This window comes from Pogoniulus pusillus, chromosome 27 (assembly GCF_015220805.1).
Source record: "Pogoniulus pusillus isolate bPogPus1 chromosome 27, bPogPus1.pri, whole genome shotgun sequence".
Classification (NCBI taxonomy): Eukaryota; Metazoa; Chordata; class Aves; order Piciformes; family Lybiidae; genus Pogoniulus; species Pogoniulus pusillus.
Window position 1 is genome coordinate 103,798 of NC_087290.1, and position 12,976 is coordinate 116,773.

The window sequence follows — 12,976 nt, forward strand, 5'->3', positions numbered from 1 at the left end:
CAGAGTGTGGCTGGGGCAGCACTGTAACAATGTTTATGGTTCTTCTCCAGGAAACTGCTTGCTTCAGAGGGCAGCTGGTGCAGGAAACGAGGCAGCTTCCCTCTTCCTAGCAACTCATGGAGCAAAAGTCAACCACCAAAACAAATGGGTAAGGGCACAAACTTCTAGACTATAACCTGGAAGTTCCCTTTTGTCTCTTCAGGAAGAAGATAGCAAAGGTCTCTTGTTGCTAGCCATAGGTTAAAGCATGTTGGAACACCTGCTGAATCTTCTGTCTCTTCAGATGTTTGCTAGTGATCAGAAAACTGCTGCATACTCCTGGCATTGTTCTCATAGCACCACCAGTTGTTAACATGCTTTTTAATGCTTCCCTCAGTGCCTGATGTCATAAAATCATTAATGTAGGTTAACCCATGTACTTTAAAAATCGTGAGGGGCTTCAGCTACTAGGAATTAAGTTCGCCGTTTTTTTGTGGGCATGGTAGTCTAAAAGTGACTTATCTTCATGTCTCAAGCTGTTAACTTGGTGCCCTCTTTGTTCAAGGGGGAAACACCACTCCACACAGCCTGCAGGCATGGCCTGGCAAACCTGACAGCAGAACTTCTGCAACAAGGAGCCAATCCAAACATCCAGACAGCAGAATCAGCTCTTGGGCAGAAGGACATGTTTTCCCCAACAGCAGAAAACATGTACCTGCAAACTCCCCTCCACATGGCTATTGCATACAATCACCCAGACGTGGTCTCAGTCATCCTGGAGCAGAAAGGTAGGTTTCTCTTCATTCAGCCTATGTGGAAGCTCTGGTGGGTTGATGTCAAGATGGCATCTAAGCTGTTTAGATGTTCTGATAATAGAATCACAGAATTTTTTGGGTTGGAAGGGACCTTTAAAGATCATCCAGTTCCAGCCCCCTGCAATGGGCAAGGACTCCTCCCACCAGCACAGGTTGCTCAAGGCCCCAACCAGCCTGGCCTTGAGCACCTCCAGGGAGGGGACTGTCACAGCCTTCCTGGGCAACCTGTGCCAGTGTCTCCCCACCCTCACTGTCCACAATTTCGTCCTAATCCGCAGTCTCAATTTCCACTTTTCCATTCCCTTTCCTTATTAAAAGTCCCTTTCCAGCTTTCTTGTGGCCCCCTTCAGATACTGGAAGACTCTGTCTCGCTGGAATAATGAGACATCTTTTCCTGTACTTAAGTAGAGCAATTAAGAATCCCAGATAAACACAGTCTTGAACTCATCACCTGCTTGTTAAGGCTAGAAAATTAACTTGCCTATGATTCTTTTTAAATTTTCCACTGTAGGTAACAGATGTAAACACTCAGCCCTAGGCTGTTTTCTAGCTTCACAACACATCTTTTTCTCTTCTAGTCTAAGCATTCACTTCAGGCAAATACTGGAATCAAGTAAGAATAAAGGTACTTTGTTCTGCCTCCCTCAGCTCTTGCAGTAGGAGTTTTTTTTTTGTAGAGTCAAGACCCAAGTACTGAGATACTGGCAGGTGATGGTTTATTAAATGCTATGAGTTTAACTTCTTTCTTGCAGCAGAAAGGGAGTTTGACAGCTGAAGCAGTGCTGGTTTTGTCCCCTTCAGTAAGGGAAAGGATTTAGAAGGGAGTAGGTGAATTGAAAATGTTCTGCATCCTCAGAAGCTGAGCTGATGCCACTATCTCATAGAACACCTTCATCTCTTCACTCTCAGGGATTTGTAGATACCACTGATTGGATGTGGAGGTAAAGAGGGCAGGTGAAGCCTCTTGTCTAGAACATGGCATGTTTTTAGTGCTGGTGCTAAGATGAGGCAGTAGTGGTAGTACTTAACTGAAGGCTAAATGTCCCGGCTCCTCAGCAAGGTATTTAGCTCAGATCTTTCAATCTGACTGCCAAGAGGCCTGCTTACTGCAGAATGGGATCCTGGAACTCCTCAGCTCTTGGTGTGCAGCTACAGGTGAAGTACAATAATGCTCTAACTTCCTCTGTTTATTTTTTTTTTGTGTAGCCAACGCTCTTCATGCAACCAACAATTTGCAAATCATTCCTGACTTCAGTCTGAAGGACTCAAGAGACCAGACTGTGCTGGGACTGGCACTTTGGACAGGTATGTGCCCTCTTAGAAGATGGGAATATACAGAGATATGGATAAAACTTTCAAAGAGAAGCAGCAAAGGTGTGCTCATGTTGTGACTTCTGCTGCTACTGAGAAGCTGTTGGGGGAGTTTTGGAGGATGATTCAGCTTCTACAATAATGTGGACATCTGCAGCTTGTTGTTAGCAAGTCAGAGCTAGAAGTCTGTTGACTTACAGCTGGCTTGGCACCTCTTGCCTGATGGTGTACTTATAGGTCTGGAGTTGTTCCACAGTGAGCTCCGTGGGATTTCCATGTCAGATCACTCTGGCTGTCCACGGTTAACATCTCTAGGTGTTGATTAACGAAGCAAAACCTTCCAGAGGAGAGGTGAGCTACTTCAGGTAGTTTTTCAAGAGAATGTGACTTGAAACAGTGATTCAGAAGAGATTTTCTTGCCTAGGATGTGAAGGTGAATGACTTTCCTCAAAAGAAACCCATTTATTTGCAGCCAAGTGACATTTCAGCACTATCAGGACATTGTCAAAAGAGGAGGTGTAGTTACTACTGAATCAGTTTAAGTGTGGTCCTGCTGAGCTAGAAACAGCAACTGTCTGGGGTACAACTGCTCATCCCCTGGACTGAGGAGATGAAGCAGTGCTTAGTGATGCTGTTCTGTGCAGGAGTGCTGGGTGTGATGTTTGTAACAAAAACATCAGCTGTCCAGGCTTTTCACTTTCATTCCTAATGAAAGGAAACTAAAATGTAGCTTTCCCTTCGCCATTGCCCTTATCTGCTTCTGAGACAGAAGGAATCAACTGGCCATCTAATGCAGCAAGAGCCAAGGGCGTTGTGATGGTTTGGGTGTTACCTGCTGTCATGGAGTAGTTTGTCTGGGTTTTGGGGGAATGAAATATGAGGCCGATTTTGAAAGAGTTTAAAAAGATTTAATATTATATACTAGGAGTTCCCCCTCCCCAAACTTTATTATAACTACCCCACACAAGTTCTTTGTTTGCGGTTGAGAGATTATTATTACAGAATGTCTACGTCTAATAAATCAGGAATTTAGCAAAGTCTTTGAAATGATTCAGGAAGAGAGTCTGTGGCCTGAAAGTGCCACGGGTAGGCTTGAGAGATTATTCGAGTTTCTCAGTTACTCACTGGCCAAAGTCAATTTGAAAGGTCCTAAATATCGTGGATTAGGGCGCGCTGTCTGAGTTTCCGCGGGTCCGAGCCAAACTGGGTGTCGGGTCTCCGGAGGCTGGCGCAGATTGAGGATCGGAGCGCTGACGAGTCGGTTCTATAATCGTGCCGTGCGATCAGTACAATGCGAGTGCCGTGTGTGTGTGAGCGAGCGGTGCAAGCAAGGTGCTTTATTAAGGCAATGCAGCGTCTTTTATAGTGTCCAGAAGAGCTGTATCTAGCCAGACTGATGCTAGCACAAGTGGACAATACAGATTGGTTCAAAGCTATGTGTACGGAACAGATAGGTCATTTTTTACCAAAACAACCTGCTGACCTGTGGGTCAGCCCCCAGCAGGTGTGCGTAGGGTGCTCACAGTGTCTCCGACCCAAGGTCCTTTTCCCAAAACAACGGCTCATGTTTACAGCTTATGCCTCTCTGAGAGAGAAATCTTCCCACAGCTAGGAACGGCGGTTTAGTCAGTTCCCAGGCAGATGGGTGATCGGGGCGGGGGGGAGCAAGGTTTCAGCCCTGCGATTGATGGTCCTGTGAGCCACAGTTCTGTCCAAATGAGAGCTGTACAAGAGGGCTTTGCAACCCTCCACCACACCTGCCCCCCCTACACTTTGGAAATCACCCAGACTAGACTCAATGGCTCTGGAAACTGAATGAAGCTTTATACTGACAGCTTAGCTTAATATACAAGCAGATATTCACAGCAGATACAGCTCTATACAGAGATACACAAGGTAAAAGGTACTACAGAAACACAACTCCCCTCCCAGACACCTGAGTCCCCAGGAGGGGCTGCCCTTCCACCTTCCTCGCACTCCTCTAACTTACCCGAGACTTTGCCTTGTGCCCAAAGAAGATTGGAGGGTCGGCCAGGGGGGTTAGGAAGCAGGTGGATTAGTCACAAAGATGGCAGGTTAGGTTAGAGAGAGAGAAACACAGCCCAAAGCCCAGGCAGCGACTGCATTACCTATATTTACATTCTTGTTCTCATACATCTCGGCAAGCCTATGAGTGAAGTAGACATAACCATTGTTTCCCTTTCACAGCCTGTGATCTAATTCTTCTCACCAAAACATTCTAGCTAGCTTCAAACTAGCACAGGAGTAGCTTATGAAAGGAATCCCAAAGCTACCATGTTTGTTGCATAGGAGGCTGAAGTGATGTGAAGGAGCAGGTAGATTGTGGTTAAGGAGAACTCCAGTGCATTCAGATTGGCAGAACTTCAGGGAAAGCTCTGCTATATACTAGGCCATAACTTATGTCTTCAAGCAAGACCAAAAGGACTCAGCAACTGATAATCAACAGGCCTGTGAGTAAATACTGGAGCTGGGCCAAGACAGGAAGTGGCTTAGCTGATGTAAGTAAATCTTTACTGGTGCTGACTGAGTGTACCCCTTACCATCGTGACTGCTCAGTGTAGTGTTGTTCTTCAGTGCCTGTGTTTCACTGACCTGCAGGCATAGCCCTGATGAGCGCTCTCTCCTCAGGCATGCATACGATAGCAGCTCAGCTGCTGGGCTCTGGCGCATCCATCAATGACACCATGTCGGATGGACAGACTCTGCTGCACATGGCCATACAGCGCCAGGACAGCAAGAGTGCACTCTTTCTACTGGAACACCAGGCAGATATCAATGTCAGGTAAGGTCTTAGTTGGTGCCACACTCAGCTGGCTATCTAGGAGCAGGTAGTGATGACAGCCTTAGTGTTAACAGCTTGAAATTGGTTTTGTTGATGCATAGTTGAGCATTTGGTGCATTGTTATGGCTGAGGCATTGTGTGTGTGAACCTGGACTTGTGTGTAGGATCTCTCGGGGCCTTAGGAAGTGCCACTGAATTCTAGGTAGAATGGAATCCTCTAACAGTCTCAAGTCTTACAGGACATGGTACTCCTATGGTCCAGTTTGTATGCCAGCTTGTTGGAGCTGCCTGCTTCTTACCATCTAGACTAATCAGCTGTAGCTCTAGCAACAAGATCCCAAGAGAACTTGTCTCCTGAGTATCTCTTAAACAAGTTGATATGAGGCTCAACAAAACATTTCTCTGCCTGTGCAACTGACAGGCTGCCTTGGAAATTGAGTGACATGGGTATAAACTGCCTAATGCTTCTGATTAACTTCAGGTTTGTAACAGTTGGTATTTATGACTTGCTGAAGTGTTAGTACAGTGTAGATGAGTCTGCTCGCTTCTGTGGCAGCAGGCAGGCTCTGCAGGAACTGTTCCATTAATGGCTGTGTCTAAGCTAAGAGCGCTGATGTCTCTCAAACTAGAGGAGTCAATCACTTGCTGCTGAAGGGAGAGGGGAAAAGAAAGGTGAAATTCAGAGCTGTGAGAAAATCAGATCTGATCTTACTACAGCAAAAGTACCACCAGGAAGAGAGAATTATTTGCTCCATCAGTAAACTGCTGTAAAGAGGCCCAAAGTGCTAATGCAGTGGTAATGCTTCTGACTGTACCTGTTGCAGAACGCAGGATGGAGAAACTGCCTTGCAGCTGGCCATAAAGAACCAGCTCCCACTTGTTGTTGATGCTATCTGCACCAGGGGAGCAGATATGTCGGTACCAGATGAGAAAGGAAATCCTCCTTTATGGCTTGCCTTAGAAAACAACCTAGAAGATATTGCATCAACTCTGGTAAGACTCTTACATGACTCAATTTAGTCTCACTTTCATGCATCTTGCTGGCAGCCAAGGGCTCAGCAGCAAACCCAGGCTCAAGGTATGGAAAGTACAGAGCACTCCTGCACTGAAACTGTGCTTGTCTAAACCTTGTAAAATAGTTTGTAAAGAGGAGTGGAATAAAGCCTTGAAATGCTACATTGCTTCAGTAAGTTCTGTAATAGAATACAAATTCCAATACCTGAAGGGGCTTCAGGAGAGCTGGGAAGAGACTTTGACAAGGGATGGGAAGGACTGGAGGGGGGACAGTGGGAGAGAGGAGCCTGAGACTGGAGATGAGGAAGAAATTATTTCCAGTGAGAGTGGGAAGACACTGTCACAGGTTGTGGCTGTCCCCTCCCTGGAGATGTTCAAGGTGAGGTTGGATGAGGCCTTGAGCAACCTGGGCTGGTGGGAGATGTCCCTGCCTCTGGCAGGGGGTTGGACCTTAAGGTCTCTTCCAACCCATTCTGTGATTATAAAATAGGAAGAGTCCTGAACAATCTCTCTGTTCAGCTCAATGTATAGAAAGCAAGTAAATCAGCCAGGCCTTCAGAGGTGACGTTGGCTGAGGCTGCTTGACCTGCTTTATGTGCGTGTCATTGAAATGTGGTAGCTGTTGGCTGAGCTGACTTGAGACCTGTCTGGAGTAAATGGTGCAGTATCTCAGCTGTTACTAAACACTTCCTAATAGTAAATCAATGAAGTATTTGGTCCAGAAGACACTGAAGTACCATCATGTGGCAGTCACTGAATTTCACAAATAGATAAAGCATCCTAAATCCTGCATCTGAGAGGTGTTAGACAAGGCCTATGTAAAGCAGTAGGAGCATGCTGGAGACATCAGGAAAAAGTCACAGCTTCATTGTGCTTCTCCTTTCAGGTCAGGCATGGCTGTGATTCAACCTGTTGGGGGCCAGGACCAAGTGGCTGCTTCCAAACCCTTCTTCATAGAGCCATTGATGAAAACAGTGAGCAAATAGCCTGCTTTCTTATTCGCAGGTCAGCCCCTCCTCGAGCACCAACCTTGCTTTGTGCCAGCAATGTGTGCATGGACTGGATTGTGGTCAGCCTGGTACTGGTCTGTGCTTTGTTGGGGATTGGTTGAGGGGGCACTTCTGGAAGTCTGATTCTAAAGGCCCATTCTGTTACCTGTATTCACATAATCTTAATGGCAGAAGTCAGATTAAAACCAGAAACTTCTACTTTTGTAGAATGTGTCAGCAATTCTGGATCAGCTCTTGTAAACCTTTTTCTGGTCTGTGTCTGTAATAGTTTAAATCAGGATTAGCTGGGATAAATGTTATGTTTGTTTCAGTGGTTGTGATGTGAATAGTCCCAGGAAGCCAGGTCCAAATGGAGAAGGAGAAGAGGAAGCCCATGATGGACAGACACCCCTGCACTTGGCAGCCTGCTGGGGACTCGAAGAGGTGATCCAGTTCCTTCTGGAGTTTGGTGCCAATGTCAATGCTCAGGTGTGCAGAGAAACTCTGCATGGTTTCTTTTTGAAGTTGGTTCATTGCCTCTGCTACTTGCACACAAAACCTCCTCTGGGCTGTATATTTTGCTTGATGGAGAAGAGGAATATCCTGTTGTGGCTGAGCCAATGCAGGGCCTAGCTGTGCTTCTGCTTTCTTCCATGTTCCTTGGAACCAGATCTAGTGCTTCTCTGCCTGCATGATGAACCCATCAGGAAGCCATATTGGGGGAAAATGACACAGAAACCTGCTTCCAGCATTGGTTTTCTGATGTAATGATTGGGATTAAACTCTTATGCTCTGGGCATGAATGAAAGGCAGAAGAAGGGCTGTGTTCTGATGCAGTTAATCATTAGATCAGCTCCACTGTGAAAATCCAGAAGACTTACTTGCAAGGGTGTTTGGGAAGTGCCTTCAGTTAGTGAGTAAGCTGAGGTGATGCAAGCAGGAGTTATGCTTCTGTTTTGATAACGTAGTAATCCCCATCAGAAGCTTGACAAACAGCAACAAAAGAAATGGGTGCATAGCATTTCTGGGTGCTGATGCTGTTGAAAGTGGCATCCAAATGAATGACAGAGCAGGCAGGGCTGTAAACTGCTGCCTGGTACAGCAAGTGATTGAACACCCTGTTTAAGTTTACTACTTGTTTGACCTCATCTCTGACCCACAAATGTCTGACTAGATGGGAGATGTTACTCAGGACTGTACTGCACAGGACTGAGAACAAACTATAGGGAGAAACATGTCCCAGTTTGTTTCCTTGACGCTCTAGATTTGAGTTCCCACTGCAGCTGCTGGCTGTCCCAGCTACCTAAACTGAAGTGTCCTTAACCCTTCAGACGTGGGGAAGGATTTTTGTGTACTACTGAATATTCAAATAAACTTTCTGCTTTCCTCCTAGGATTCAGAAGGAAGGACTCCAATCCATGTTGCCATTAGCAACCAACATAATGTCATCATTCAGCTGATGATTTCCCACCCAGACATTAAGCTGAGTGTACGTGACAGGCAGGGGATGACTCCCTTTGCCTGTGCCATGACTTACAAAAACAACAAAGCAGCTGAAGCAATTTTGAAGAGGGAACCAGGAGCTGCTGAGCAGGTAAGCTGGGGAGTGCTCAGAAACATGCTGGTTCCCTTACTGCACCAGTCTGGTAACAGATGTTCCACAAGCAAATTCTGCTCCATCCTCTCATAGCTTTATGGTGTGGTGACATCTGCCAGATGCCAATTCTCTGTGGCTGAGGTTCCTGGGAAGTGCAGATATGCATGGAGTAAGGAACAGCAACAGTCTGTGTCACATCTGACCTTACTTCATTTTGCCAGCACTGAATTAGCAACAGGCACGTGCATGGAAGGAGGAAGTTCTAACTCTGCTCCTTTCTTGTGCTGGACTAGCTCAAAGTATCTGAGCTAGCTCTCCTAAAGCTATCAAACCCTGACCTCAAATAATTGAGCAAATAGATGCTCTGCTGCACTGCTAAACTCCAAAACCTCCACATGTATCTTCAGGCTCCTTCTGTGACACTTGGGCAGGAACCACAGAACCACTTAGCCTGGAAGGGATCTCAGATCATTTATTTCAACACTCCTGCTATGGGCAGGGATGATTCTGAAACTAGGAAGGCTCAAAGCCTCATCCAGCCTGGCCTTGGAACACCTCCACGGAGGGGGCACCCACAGCCTTCTTGGGCAGCCTGCTCCAGAGTCTCACCATCCTCATACAGAAGAACTTCTTCCTCAGCTCCAGTCTAACCCTGCTTTGCCTAAGCTCCAAACCATTCCCCCTTGTCCTACTGCGAGACAGCCTCAGGAAAAGTCCTTCTGCAGCCTTCCTGTAGGTATTCAGGAGTTGTTTTCCTACTCTATGTAAATTTAATTACTGTTGAAATATTTGAGTGCTTAATGAGCTCGTGGAATAGACCTAGAACATAGTTACAAATGCAGCCAGCTCTGAAGGTGCTTTATCGTCAGCAGCAAGGCAGAGATAACAGCAGCACGCACTGGGGACTGAGCCAAACTTTGCATCTGTGTGCAGGATTGCATTTTGCTTCTTCCCTGTCATCTGCCTAATTGGTTTCAGTTTGTTTCCTGTAACTGAGTTGGTCATTAAGTGCTGCTCAGTACCTAAAACAGCTGCTAACCTGTCAATACTCTCCAGTGTGTGGTCAAGATATGGTGAGGTTATAAAGCAGTCTGGAGCAGGCTGGAGTGAGTGCTTGCAGCTGACTGATTTCTCAGTGCATTTATCTGGTGGTCACAGCCATTGAATAAGTTTCTGATTTCAAGCAGTAAAGGGAACAGGACTGTAGTTTGCCCAAAGTACAGCAAGTGAATATGCACCCTCCTGCAGAGCAGCCTGCAGCTCTCACCTCCTTTCTGCCACAGGTTGACAACAAGGGCCGAAACTTCCTGCACGTGGCCGTGCAGAACTCGGACATTGAGAGTGTGCTGTTCCTGATCAGTGTCCAAGCCAATGTCAACTCACGGGCACAGGATGCCTCCAAGCTCACCCCTCTGCACCTGGCTGTGCAGGCTGGCTCAGAGATCATCGTGCGCAACCTGGTATGGGCTGCAGAGTTACTTTTCCCCTGTTCAGAGGCATATTCTGCCTTCATGCACAGGCTGCAGGAGTCAACTCAAGGTGGAACAGCTTCTCTGAAACAGCTCAGGCTTGTGGGTCATTTGCTTAGTTTGCACTGTTTGAGCTGTCAGTAGCCTGCCTATGAGGATCTTCAGTAGCAGTCCCTGGGCAGTCTGGCTCACTTGTAAAGGAAGATCATTATGCAATCCCAGCATGGGTGGGGGTTGAAAGGGACCTCTGGGGATCATTTAGTCATCAGAGGATCATAGAATGTGTTGGAAGAGACCTTCAAAATCATAGAACGGTTTAGGTTGGAAGGGACCCTCTGCCGTAGGCAGGGACACCTCCCACTAGAACAGGTCACTCAAGGCCTCATCCAACCTGGCCTTGAACACCTCCAGGGAGAGAGCATCCGCAGCCTCCCTGGGCAACCTGTGCCAGTGTCTCACCACCCTCACTCTACAGAATTTCTTTCTAGTATCTATTCTAAATCTGCCCTCCTCAAGCTTCAGTCCATTTCCAAGTCCCTTGCTAAAGCAGGGTCACCCACAGCAAGCTGCCTGGGATCACACTGTCAGGAGTGGGTCTGGAATCTCTCCAGAGGAGACTCCACAACCTCTGGGCAGCCTGCTCCAGGACTCTGTTCATGGTGAAATCAGCAGAAAGTGCCAAACTGCAGCAGCTCAGTAACAAGAACATTTTATCTCTGCTTGTGTCCCAGAGAGTATGTCTGTACAGTGCAGTCTTGTGTGCTTCATTCACAGACATAAGTAAACTGTTTAGTAGCCCTATGGATGTCTCTTAACATATTCTTTCTTGTATCTTGGCAGCTGCTTGCAGGTGCCCAGGTGAATGAGCTGACTAAGCACCGTCAGACTGCTCTGCACTTAGCAGCCCAGCAAGATCTGCCCACAATTTGTTCAGTCCTCCTGGAGAACGGAGTAGACTTTGCAGCTGTAGATGAAAATGGCAATAACGGTAAATTTCTGCAGTTGTGCAAGTGGAGGTAGAGACTTCAGCAGGTCTGTTAATGCTGTCTGCTCATGGTAGAGAGAACCAACTGAACAGACTCTCTTTAGAGGTGAGAGAGAATTAAAATCCAAAAAATCAAAACTGGACAAAGAGGTTTTGGAAAGGGAATGTGGGGGGAAAGGAAGGGGAGTACTTAATTTTATCAAGGTGTAATTATCATTGACATTTACTTGAGATTCTTGAAGCGTCTCTTGTCTTCTTCAGCTCTTCATCTGGCAGTGATGCACGGTCGATTAAACAACGTCCGGGTCCTCCTCACAGAGTGTAATGTGGATGCAGAAGCCTTCAACATTAGGTAATGACCATAGGCCTAAAAGGCTGAAGGAGCCTCAAGCTGTGGCAAGATACGTGCTGACATGACAAGCCGGGAGAGCTGGGGCTGCTCAGCCTGGAGAAGAGAAGCCTTCAGGGAGACCTTAGAGCAGCCTTCCAGGACCTGAAGAGAGCTACAGGAGAGCTGGGGAGGGACTTTGGACAAGGGCTGCGAGTGACAGGAAGAGGGATCAATGGCTTTGAGCTGGGAGAGGGGAGACTGAGTGTAGATCAAGAAGAAATTCTTGAGAGCGAGGGTGGGGAGAGTCTGGCACAGGTTGCCCAGGGAGGTTGTGGCTGCCCTCTCACTGGAGGTGTTCAAGGACGGGTTTGATGAGGCCTTGAGCAACCTGTGCTGGTGAGAGGTATCCCTGCCCATTGCAGGGGGATGGAACTGGCTGAGCTTTGAGGTCACTTCCACCCCAACCCATTCCGTGACTAGATGAACCCCAAAGATCTGCCTTGAGCTGTAGTGTTTCTACAGTTTAGACACCTTTACTACAGTTACTGAATACAGGAAGGATGCAGTTGGGTGTGAGGTACTGAGTTACTTGGGTGTAGCTTTGTCTAAACCAAACCAGACCAAAACAAAAACAAGGAGGGCTGGCTGAGGAACTGGAGCAGCAATCAGACTTTGATCAAGACTCCAAACTCTCTTCCCAGAGGCCAGTCACCAATGCATATTTTGGGCCAATATGGGAAGGATAATGCAGCAGCCATCTGTGACCTCTTCCTGGAATGTATGCCAGAATATCCTCTAGACAAACCTGATGCTGAAGGAAACACAGGTAGGTGACATTTAACAGCTATTAATCTGGGAAGTTCCTCAAGCCATATTCACGAGATGTCACTTTTAAAGCTGCAATTAAGTGTAGTGTGTGTTAAACACAGGAAGAGGCAAAAACATTCTGTGGCTCTGAGCAATCTGCTGTAGTTGCAGATGTCCTTCACCGTAGAAGGTTAAAAGTCCCTTCCAACCCAAACCAGTCTGCACCCACTGTAACCCAGCCCCAGCACCCTGCTAGCAGCAGTCTCTGGCTTTTCTTTCTCAGTGCTGCTGCTGGCTTACATGAAGGGAAATGCCAACCTGTGTCGGGCAATAGTGAGAGCTGGGGCAAGGCTTGGAGTCAACAACAATCAAGGAGTCAACATCTTCAACTACCAAGTTGCCACAAAACAGCTTCTCTTCAGGCTGCTGGGTGAGTGCTAGAAGTTGCAGGTGGGAATTTTTTAGCTCATGCTTCTGAGACACTTTTACTGCAGGAAAGAACTGTGGACAGCTTACGAGCTAAGAAATGTGTAGCAGTGGCACTTTGGGATGTTGTTTAATGGCTGTGGTGGGGCTGGGTTGATGGTTGGACTGGAGATCTTTTCCAACACAACTGATTGTATGACATTTGACTTGCACAACAGTAATTGCAGACTTCAACTGGACTGTGTTAACTCCTGAATATTCTGTTTTACATGGGGACTTCCGGCTGGTGGCACAATCTAATGTAGCTTCAGAGATAGATAATGTTTTTAACTTGGAATCATAGAGCTGTTGAGATTGGAAGAGACTTTTGAGATCACCAAGCCCAGCCCCTCACCAGAGCTCACACTGCTGCCACTGCCACCAAACCATCTCCCTCAGCACCACATCCAT

The 12,976-nt window shown here is 46.9% G+C and overlaps 1 protein-coding gene across 2 annotated transcripts in view; it reads left to right on the top strand.

Moving 5' to 3' along the window:
• Window positions 1-12,976, top strand: part of ANKFY1 (ankyrin repeat and FYVE domain containing 1) — a 37,755-nt gene that overhangs the window by 20,204 nt on the left and 4,575 nt on the right. For both annotated transcript variants that reach the window (XM_064166306.1, XM_064166307.1), the window contains exons 11-23: window positions 51-148; window positions 545-767; window positions 2,001-2,099; window positions 4,755-4,908; window positions 5,733-5,901; window positions 6,809-6,927; window positions 7,244-7,400; window positions 8,305-8,505; window positions 9,792-9,968; window positions 10,818-10,965; window positions 11,224-11,314; window positions 11,995-12,119; window positions 12,384-12,530. In XM_064166306.1, coding sequence (XP_064022376.1) covers window positions 51-148; window positions 545-767; window positions 2,001-2,099; window positions 4,755-4,908; window positions 5,733-5,901; window positions 6,809-6,927; window positions 7,244-7,400; window positions 8,305-8,505; window positions 9,792-9,968; window positions 10,818-10,965; window positions 11,224-11,314; window positions 11,995-12,119; window positions 12,384-12,530 — 1,908 coding nt within the window. The remainder of the gene's footprint in view (window positions 1-50; window positions 149-544; window positions 768-2,000; window positions 2,100-4,754; window positions 4,909-5,732; window positions 5,902-6,808; window positions 6,928-7,243; window positions 7,401-8,304; window positions 8,506-9,791; window positions 9,969-10,817; window positions 10,966-11,223; window positions 11,315-11,994; window positions 12,120-12,383; window positions 12,531-12,976) is intronic.